Source organism: Orycteropus afer, unplaced genomic scaffold (genome assembly GCF_000298275.1).
Source record: "Orycteropus afer afer isolate SDZICR_OR568_19922 unplaced genomic scaffold, OryAfe1.0 scaffold00010, whole genome shotgun sequence".
Classification (NCBI taxonomy): Eukaryota; Metazoa; Chordata; class Mammalia; order Tubulidentata; family Orycteropodidae; genus Orycteropus; species Orycteropus afer.
In genome coordinates this window covers 764,880-776,091 of record NW_006921597.1, presented here as the reverse complement: position 1 = coordinate 776,091, position 11,212 = coordinate 764,880, and the positions used below count along the sequence as shown (strand labels likewise).

The window sequence follows — 11,212 nt, the reverse complement described above, 5'->3', positions numbered from 1 at the left end:
TGGCTGTGACCAAGCAATGACCATAACCTTGCCCCTTGTCAGCTCTACTATACACCTGGGAATTCTGATCATTCACATGAACTTATAGGCCCATTGTCTACCAACCCTATATATGATCTTGGATACACTCAGATGGAACTACTTTTTAAGGAGTTTTCCCTTTATGACTAGTCAAAATTTCCAGCAGACTTCCCTCATTCTAAGAGGCTGTCTGTGGTCCTGGACAATAAGGAGCTTTCAGGTAGAGAAGCAGCCATAGTAGTCTCTCTGAATCACAAGTTAGAACTACTACTACAAAAGGAACTTGGCAGCACATCTCTGTGGAACTGCTGGTGTACTACCCTGAATGACAGGAGTCCAGATGGTTTGGCTGGAACATGTTTTCAGAAACCACAGGTTGGAAAATAGGGTAACTGTGTGGAAGGACTGAGGTCCCTCTGAGCAAAAAATAAAAAAAAAAAACCTTCTAGGGCAGAGTCAGTAGTGGTAAGTAATTAATCTAGACAAGAGAAAACTCCATCAGGAACCCCTACTATATCTAAGTGTCTGTGATACTGAATTATAGCCTTGTTTCTTTTAGCATACCACCTTACTTTGGAAAAAGGAAACTGGTAATGCCTAAGGCATTTGACTGCTACCCAGAAGGTTGGTGGTTCAAACCCACCAGTAACTCGGTGGAAGGAAGATGGGGCAATCTACTTCCCCAAAGATTTACTGCCTCAGAAACCCAATGGGGGTCGCTATGAGTCGGAATCAATTCGATGGCAGTGGGATTTTTGGTTCTTTACTCCTCACTTATCAACCACCTCATTATCAGATATTTCATGTTTACGGCAATAGTAAAAATCTACTATTCAACTCTTTTGAGCATTAAAGACACACCTGGTAGTAAAAGATGCTGAGGTTCCTGACAGGGTCTCTGACCAGTAGACCCCATGTGCACATCTCCCAGGAGGGGAGAGGGGGTATGGTCTCCTGGATTCCTTAAGTGCCAGGCAGAACAGAGGGGGAGCTGAAGTAGGGCCTATGGGGATAGGATGCTACCCAATGGGTTCTGGGTGCCTATAGTGGACTGAGGCTAGGGGAGTGGCAGCCAGTATCCTAAAGGTGGGCTGACCTCAGGGATGAGGTGGGCTGTGGTCAGAAGGAACCCTGAGATGGGGCACTCAGATGCCCAGGGCCCACAGGACCCCATGTCAGCTAACCAGCACGTGTGTGACCCCTCACACTTCCTCGATGGCCCCTCCTGGGCAAGCACAGGTAAGGGTAGGACAGACAACCTAGGTGGGAGTGGGGTCAGCAGGTGAGTAGCCAGCAGCAGCTACAATTTGAGTTCAAGAGCAGAGGCCAGGCCTAACCATCACAGCCTCAGAGGAAGCTCTGGATTGTCAACTCTTATGGGAACATGGAGGCAGGGGGGACAGGGCTGCCAAGGGAAAGCCAGGGATGATCAGGTGAGGGGCCAGCAGAGGACCCAGTGGGCAATGTGTACCCACCTCCCCTGTGGCACCCAGGCCCTCCTGCTTATAGAGAGCCCCCTGCCCACCAAAAAGCCAACAAAGGTACTCTGAAGTCATTAAAAGGATGAACCAGGGCTACCCATTCTAAAAGTATAGTGAGGGCAGGAAAGGGAGGGGATCCCAGGGATGAGGATGGGGCTGGCACTTGGGCCACTTGGGTACCTGGAAGACTGAGCAGCCCTCCTCTGTGGGCAGCGGTGGGGGCTAAGCTCTCATGAAGCAATAGGGGAGGGAAGAGACAGGGCTGGCAGGTGACCTCAGCAGGGGCCCAGTGGGACATTCACAGAACAAGTGAGGGGATGTGGTAATGTGGTTAACCTCCATTTTTGCATATTGTTGGTTTTCACATAATGACCTGGGTTTTGGAACCTAACGATGTCGACAAGTGAGGAGTTGGTGTAATTTGTTTTCAATTTCAGAAATTTTAAGAAGTAAAATTTTCCCATATAGTCTAGAGGAGAAACCCACAAATTAGATACCAAGACTGGCAGGGACCATCTCATTCTTGAATACAACACAACCTTCAGACCAGACATATTCAGTGCCCAGACATCCTAGGGGACTAGGAGGACCCTCCCAAGCCTGTATAATAAATAATAAGTTCTGATGAAAATTTAGGTCTCAGCAAATAAGGTTAGTCAAACAGACTGCCAGTCACATCTACATACTCACCTTTACAGCTCTTCATATCTGAGCAGATACCAAAAGAAACTACAGCACCAAAAATGATGCTACTACAACAAAGGGAGTCAGAAAGCACTTAGCTACTTACCAGGACAAAGGGTGTGGGGATCTAGGAATTGCAGAATTTGCAAAGAATCCTGCAAAGAGCTGTTGTATTATTCTGTAGGAGGAGAAAAAAAATAGGTAAGACAACAGATGAGTGAAAGTACTCATGTCCACCCAATCACCAATTCCATTCCCAAACCACAAGAGCTTTTCACTGCCTATTACACAAGATGGGAGCTGTGGTAGCGTAGTGCCTAAGGCACTTGACTGCTAACCAGAAGGCTGGCGGTTTAAACCCACCAGCCACTCCTCAGAAGGAAAGTTGGGCAATCTACTTCTGCAGTGATACTGCCTCGGAAATCCAAGGAGGGGTCACTATGAGTCAGGTCCAACTCGATGGCACATAACAACAACAACAATTACACAAGATATAGCACCAGAAAGAAGTCAGCTACCTGGAGGCATGCTATTTTGTTCTTGTGGCTATCCTCCAGAGTTATTCTATCTTATTATTATCTCATGGATTAATAGATTTTTGTGAATTAGGCTGGAAAAAGATCTGATGATATGGTATAATTTTCAAACTAAGTTCCTTAGATTCCTGGCACCAATATGAGGAAAGGCTGAGAAGGATGCAGAGCCAGTGGGGTTCTAGGCTAACCTCTCTTTAACACGAGTAATTCCATTTTTGTGGGTTTCTGTATTTAAAGGGTTCTCTTTTTTTAAGTTTGAAGGTAATTTTATTTTACAACATATATCACTGAACTCTGGTGATACAGTGATTAAGCACTTGGCTGCTAACTGAAAGTTCAAACCTACTAGTTGCTGCGTAGGAGAAAGAAGTGGCAGTCTGCTTCTGTAAAAATTACAGTCTTGGAAACCCTGTGGGGCAGTTCTATTCTATCCTATAGGGTTGCTATGAGTCAGAGTCAATATAACAGCAATGGGTTTTTTCTTTTTTTTTTTAATATTAGCTCTCAAGGGGTGTTTCAAATATTTCCAGCATAAATACACATGCCAAGCATGTCATTCTGAAATTTAAAATGGCACCTCTGTCCAGTCCTTTATCCTAATGAGTTTATCTTTATTACCCAAAGAACTACTGAGATGCTATCTCAGCAAAACAAAAAACCTGAAGTTACTGTACCCTAGATCTACTGTTCTCTGAATGATATACACTTTTAACCTCCTGGTTCTTACTTTATTTATACAGTCAATCAATATAACAATGGCAGTAGCCAATATTAAATGCTCCCTGCTACTAAAGTTCAACAATAGCTAACTACACTATGCCTTCCATGGTTGCTTTAAAATGTGTTCACAAATTATTTGATATTTCTCCCTTGAGTGTGGACTAGGCTAAGTAACTCATTTCTTAAGGAGTAAAATATGGCAGAAGCAATCACTGATGACTTCTGAGATTAAGTCACAATAAAGCACTGTGGCTTCCTCCTCGCTTGCTCTCTCTCTCTCTCAGTTCACATGCTCAGGGAAAGTGCCTTGTCAACCAGCCCTTTGGAAAGACCCACATGATGAGGAACTGAGACCTCCTACCAATAATCAGCACTTGCTAGTATGTAAGTAAGCCCAAGTCAAACCTTCAGATGACTGCAGCAATATCCAACATCTTGACGGTAGACTCATGAAACCCTGAGCCAAACCACCCAGCTAAAGCTGCTCCTGAATTCCTGACCCACTGAACTTATGAGATAATAAATGTTGGTTATTTTAAGCCACTAAGCTCTGGAGTCATTTGTTTTACAGCAATAGAAAACTAATACAAATTTTGATACCTAGAAGTAGGGGATACCATAACAAAAAACTAAAATGTAGGAATAGAACCCAGCAGTGGACAGAAGCTGGAAGGGCTCTAAGGAGAGTGTTGGTGAAAGTTTGAACACCCTTAAAGAAAGAGCAGAAGCAGGATAGGCTTTGAGGAAATTACAGGCAAGCACTAAAGGGAAAATGAGGAAAACCTGATTGGAAACCAGAAGAAAAAATTTCTTGGTTCTGTAGCAGCATAGAGTTTAGCAGCACTGTTGTCTGCCATAACACGGAAACTAGTAATTGTGGTAATCTAGCTAATGAGACTTCCAGTCGAGTGTTGAAGATGCCTCCTGGCTTCTTCTTACTGCTTATATAAAATGAGAGAGGAGAGGGGATAAACTAAAGGAAGGACAGTTAAACAAAAAGGAATTAGGACTGAACAATCTGAAAATTTCCAGTCTCTTCAGATAGTAAATAATACTAAAATTAAGAAATGGCTCCTGAGCAAAGATCAAATCCAGGGCACTGCCAAAAGAACATGGCTTAAGATGAAGCCAAGAGAGTGCTATAAAATTCTTTGTTAAAATCTCATAAAGATCTAAGATAGTACCTCAAAGAATCATTCATCTTAAGAACTGGATTTCTAAGAAGATTAAGGATGTCATCTTCAGCAATCCCTACAGAAGCCCAAGGTAAAGAAGAGCTTCTTTAGAAGAGATTTGTAGGTGTGGCTTTTGGCTAATGGCATGAGCCCCAGTAAGATGAACAGAAGAGCCAAAGTTTTTTTTAAAAGAAATACTGCCATCTTAGGCTTAAAGTGACAGAGAACACAAAACAAAAAGAGGCCTCTGGGCCCTCAAAATTCTACTAGCAAGAAGGCTGAGAAAGCTATGCAGTTGCAAATATGGATGATTTTTCATGGAAAAGAAAGGATGACTCAGAGGGTAGAATCAAGAGCCCAGGAGGAAGAAATATGAACCACAGAGACTCAATTCTGGGGAGGAATAGCACTAAGTCTTAGTCAAGGAACTTTAAACATCCAAAATGTTATGAATTAGTAATGACTCCTTTTAAGGAGCCCTGGTAGCACACTGGTCAAGTGCCCAGCTGCTAAATAAAAGGTCAGTTCCACAAGAGAAAAATACTACTATCTGCTTCCATAAAGATTTACAGCTTTGGAAACCCTGTGGGGCAGTTCTACTCTGTCCTACAGGGTCACTATGAGTAGGCACTGACTCAATAGCGAGTTTTTTAAACAACTCCTTTGTGCCTCCCCTTACCCCCTTTTTTGAATAGGAATATTTATACCACTTATCCTGTGCTCTCCCACTACTGTATAGTATGTAAAAGGCAGATGACTTGTCTCTTTAGGTTACGTATCTTCAGACCAAAAGGAATTGTACTTGAGAAGTAGTACATAAAGAATTACACCCAAAGAGTCTCATCTACAACATGGACCTAATTTAGATGATAACCACCTAGATTTCAAGCCAATGGTACAAAGGGATGAGACTTTGGGGGGATCTTGGGAGAAGGTGAATGTATTTTGCATGTGAGAAATGTAAGTAATTTGTGGTCAGAGGAAAAACTGTGGTGGTTATAAAATATGTTCTCAGATTCCTTGATAATTCTCCCTTCAAGAGGTGGAACTGAATCAGCCCCATCCCCCAAATTGGAGTGGACTTAAGAATAAAACATGGCAGAAATGATAGCTGTGACTTCCAAGACAAGAATATAAAAGACATTATAGTTTCTTTCCTTCTTCATCTCCCTCTCTTAGATCATTTGCTCTGGGGGAAACCAGCTGTCACATTGTGGGGACACAAGGAGCCCTATGGAGAGGCCCACATGGTGAGAACTGAGGCCTCCTGCCAACAACCATGTGAGCGAGTCATCTTAGCAGCAGACCCTGCAGTCCCAGTCAAATCATCAGATGACTGTAGCCACAGCTCACCTTATGAGACCCTGTGCCAGAACCACCCAGCTAAGCTGTTCTCAAATTCCTGACACTCAGAAACTAAGAGATACTAACTGCTGTTTTCAGCTGCTAAATCCTGGGGGTGATTTGTTACACAGCAACAGATTACTAATATACTTCCCTTGCTTGTTAGTGACTGGAAGAGTATCACATACTTTGATTGACAAATAAGTAAATGGTAATGATCAAGTTTGAAAGACAGCCTTGTTCTTTAGAGCCCTACAGTTGACCACATACAAATGCTTGGCATTGCTAGGCACACCTTACCAGCTATTGATTTCTCTTTCTTGGCTGCTTACTCTTCTGAAAGTCAGATGTTGGCTCCATGTCTTTGCAGCAGTGACAGAAGACAGACTGCTCAGGGTGACTCCAATAATAGCATAAGCTGTTGTTAGGGCCTTATTGTCAGTTGATACGTACAATATTCCCATTCAATTTTTTGTTTGTTTGGTTAAAAAGATTAAATTTTTTCTTGTAATAGGTAATAATTAAAAAGAAAAAACAACGCACTGCCATCGAGCTGACTGCAACTCATAGTGACCCTTTAGTACAGAGTAGAACTGCCCCCATAGGGTTTCCAAGTCTGTAAAGCTTTACAGAAACAAACTGCATCTTTCTCTTGCACAGCGGCTGGTGGGTTCAAACTACTTACCTATTGGTTAACAGCCAAATGCTTTAGCCACTACACAACCAGAGCTCCTAGATACTAATAGATAGCTGAAATGTGGATACGTATGTATGTGGGGTGTAAATATTTCATTTTAGCAACCCATAGAAGAAAAGAAAAAAAATTACGGGTTCTGATTGTTATTGTTGTTATGTGCCGTCGCGTCAGACCCGACTCATAGCGACCCCTCCTTGGGTTTCTGAGACAGTGTCACTATGGAAGTAGATTGCCCAACCTTCCTTCCTAGGAGTGGCTGGTGGGTTTGAACCTCCAGCCTTCTGGTTAGCAGTCACGTGCCTTAGGCACTATGCTACCAGAGCTCCTACAGATTCTGAAGGGGAAGTCAAATACAAAGACCAGATAAGAGCCTTCCCTTACTTCCCAGACCTGCACTCTTTAAGTTTTCTGTCTACCTGTCGGGGTGCTCCTTCCAGTCTCCTTTGCTTATTCCTCCTTATCTTCCAAATGTCTCACCAGGGCACAATTTGTTAATCTCTTGTATTTTTATTTTTACTCTTTTGGTAATTGCATCCAGTTTTGCAATTTTAAATAACATGTATAGGCCACAAAGACCCCTGGTGGCAAAGAGTTAAAGCACTCAGCTGTTAATTCAAAGGTTGGTGGTTAGAACCCACCCAGCGGCTCCACAGGAGAAAGACCAGCCAAGAATACCCTATGGGGCAATTCACTCTGTCATATGAAATCACTCTTGAGTTGAAATCAACTCAATGGCATCTAACAATAACATACAGGCTACAACTTCTAAATTTCATCTCCAGAAAAGACCTCTACCTACACATGTCCACTTGAACGTATACTCAAAAACCAAATCCACTGCCATCAAGTCAATTCTGACTCATAGCAACCTTACAGGACAGAGTAGAACTGCCTCACAGAGTTTCCAGGGTTGTAAATCTTTATGGAAGGAGACTGTCTCTTCTTTCCCCCATGGAAATGCTGGTGGATTCAGATCACCAACCTTTCAGTTAGCAGCCAAATGCTTTAACTGCTGTGCCACCAGATTGTTATTATTATTACACCTGACATTTAGTATGTCCAAAACTGAGCTCTTAAAACTTTTCCCTCAAAACTGTTCCTCCTAGTGTTCCCTATCTTAGCTAATGGTAGCTCTATTTTTCTAGTTGCTCAGGCCTGAAAACTTAGGTGTCATCCTTAACTCATCTTTCTGTTACATCTCCTATATCCAATGTGTCAGAAAATCCTATCATGTCCATTTTCAAACTATGTCTAGAATCCAACCATTTTTCACTACTCTCATCTAAGCCACCAACATCTCTAGCTTGAAATAATGTTAACAGCCTCTTAAATCTTATCTCTGCTTCTGCATTTGCCCCCACTCCTTGAAGCTTCCTATTCTATTCTCCACACAGCAATGGTCATTTTAAGACATAAATCCTTCCACTGGATTTCCATTACAATCAGAATAAAGGTCATTACAACAGTCTACATGATCTGATACCTACCTCCCTACCCTAATCTTCAACAACTTCTCTGATTTCATTTCTGATTATTCTTCTTCTCACATACTCTTCTCCTTGCTAGTACATTCCCAGTTCATTCCCTCACTTCTAATATGTCCTTACTTAAACATCTTCTCAACCAAGCTAGTGAGAATGCAGGGGACTCTGGAAATGTCCCAGGGCAGGCTGATAAGACCAGGGGTGGGGGCAAAACATGGGACAGGCCCACGGCCACCACCAACACCATCACACTCTTAAGCTTGGGCAGTAAGCCAGAGGTAAGTCATTAAACAGCCAAAGGACTAGAAACGCTGGGAAGGAAGAAAACCGGTCTGGCCTCTGTGTGTGGAGCAGGGAGAGCAGGTGCGACGGGCACTAACCTAGCCAAGATCCCTTTGGCCTCTCAGCTTCCCTGGCCCCTCTCCCCCTAACTGGGATTCAGGGATGTTCTTCAGGTTCCAGTCCCTCCAAAAAAAGATCTTAAAACTCTTACAGCCTGAGACGTCTAGACCTTAGGAAGAATTTTTATTTGCGTTAATCAAAAATATTTCAGAATGCTATATGAGGGATCTATCAAGCTGACACCAGCCCTTAACCTGAGATTAACACCTCAGGCTAGAGATGATCAAGTACACCAGGTTCTTGTTCATACTTCTCCACCTACGTAGGTCCAGGGCAGACACTGCTAATTGATCACCATGTTTCCCACCAAGCCACCCACTCCCCACTGCCATTCAGCACCTGAGCAGCCATGACCAATTCACTAACAAGCACCAGCAATGAAGTCCATTCACCATCCTGCCTCAGGGGACACTGCCTGCTGGCCTCAATCACCCACCCAACCAGCCCTCCTTTGCCTGACGGCCAGCTCCTCCCCTCACCCTTAACTTGTAGGCTGCAGGTACAAAGTCTCAGATTTTCCCATGTGACGTTATTAAAATTCAATTAAGCCCAGACAACACTCTCCATTGTTCCTATTCTAGATGCCTGCTATAAGCCCTACAACCAACTTTGGATTAAAGTTATTTATATCTGCATCTTATAGGAAAGACTGTGTCTGGTTTATCTTCCAGTTGCCCAGAGTGCCTTGCTCAGAGTAAGCCTGCAGCAGATGTTGACAGAATAGCCCAAAATTGGCAGAATTGTGAATGCACCAAGAAACGCACCAGAGTATTATTAACATGGTGAAACAAAACAAACAAACAACCTAAACCCATCTCTTCTCTCTCCTCTCAGTGTGCCAGAATTGACTTTCTGTTGCTCTGGGCATGAGCCACAGTTTTGTTTTTTTTAAATTGTGATTTAGGTGAAAGTTTACAAAGCAAATTCATCTTCCATAAAGCAGTTCACATATACTTTGTCTCATGACATTGACTATAATTCCCCACAATGCAACAGCTCTCTTCCCACTTCCTCCCCATAGTTAACTCTTCCCTGTGTCCTTTCCTCCCATGCACTCCTGCCCCTCAAGCTGTCTCCCTGTCCATACACAGCCCTTCTGTTCTCCCATGATTGTTCTCTCCAAGGAGTGTATCTACCAAATGTAAATATTCAGCTCATATGCCTGTCTTTTATTTGGCTGGAAGCCACAGGTATGGGTTCAATTCCAGACCTGAAAGGCAGTTAAGGGCCATAGTCTCAGTGGTTCCATCAGGCTCTATCAGACCCGCAAACCTGGTCTCCCCCCCCCCCTTTTTTTTATAATGATTTTGAGTTTTGTTCCACATTACTTCCCCACTCCATCCAGGATCTCCTACACAGATCCCCCCCTCCAAGTGGTTGACAGTGGTAGCCGGTCACCATCTAGTTCTTCTGCTCTCATAGTCGTATAGGCTGAGGATCGCATAGTGTACCAGTCCCTTGGACTAATGGCTTCCATGCATCTTTAGTTTTCTTCATTCTTCTTTGCTCTGGATGAGGAGAGAACCATCATTGCATCTAGATGGCTACTTGCAAGCTTTTAAGATCCTAGTCACTACTCGCCAAAATAGGATGTGGAACAATGTTTTTGTGCAGTAAGGTATGCCAATTGAGTTTGATGTCCACTGTGACCATGGTCCCGAACTCACAGATCCAACTACTTGCTCCCTCTGGGTGGCTGGCTATGGCCAAGAAGTGATTACAACCTTGTCCTTGTCACCTCTACTATGTACCTGGAAATTCTTGCAGAACATACAAATATACTTATAGAAACATTGTCTGCCAACCCTATCTATGGTCATGGGCACATTCTCCCCTGCATAGACATACCTAATAGTTCACCCTGTCCACCCATCTATCCACCCATATATCAATGTTTGCCATCACTGACAACGCAGTATTGCATGTGCAAAAAGGTTCATCTTTGTTGTCTGTATCTCCCATGCACCTCTGTCTTCCTCTTCCTCAATGCCACCATATTGATCACTCACATTTGGTACACTGATGGGCCATATTTTTGGTCCTGGGAGATACAAACAGTGAAGCACTGAGCTGCTAACCTAAAGGTTGGTAGTTTGAGTTCACCCAGAGGCACCTTGGAAGAAAGGCCTGGTGATCTACTTCCAAAAAAATCAGCCACTGATGCCTGACTACCACCCTCAACCACTTGGAAGGGGATCTATGTAGGGATCCTGGATACAGTGGGACAACAATGTGGAATAAAACTCAAAATCATAACAAAAAAAAAAGGGACCAGGTTTGCTGGTCTGATAGAGCCTGGTGGAACCACTGAGACTATGGCCCCTAGCTGCCCTTCTGGTCTGCAATTGAACCTACTCCTGTGGCTTCCAACCAAACAAAAGATAGACATATGAGTTGAACATTTACATTAGATAGATACACTCCTTGAAGAGAACAATCATGGGAGAAAGAAGGGCTGTTTATGCACAGGGAGACAGCTCAGGGGGCAGGAGTGCATGGGAAGAAAGGACACAGGGAAGAGGTAACTATGGGGAGGAAGTGGGAGTGGAGCTGTTGCATTATGGGAGACTGCAGTCAATGTCATGAGACAAAGTGTATGTGAGCTGCTGTATGGAAAGTGAATTTGCTCTGTAAACTTTCACCCAAATCACAATAAAACTGAAAGAAA

General features: G+C 43.4%; 1 protein-coding gene across 1 annotated transcript in view; it reads right to left on the bottom strand.

Moving 5' to 3' along the window:
- Window positions 1-11,212, bottom strand: part of RNF115 (ring finger protein 115) — a 96,853-nt gene that overhangs the window by 5,737 nt on the left and 79,904 nt on the right. Inside the window, exon 5 of the mRNA XM_007948314.2 lies at window positions 2,293-2,364. Coding sequence (XP_007946505.1) covers window positions 2,293-2,364 — 72 coding nt within the window. The remainder of the gene's footprint in view (window positions 1-2,292; window positions 2,365-11,212) is intronic.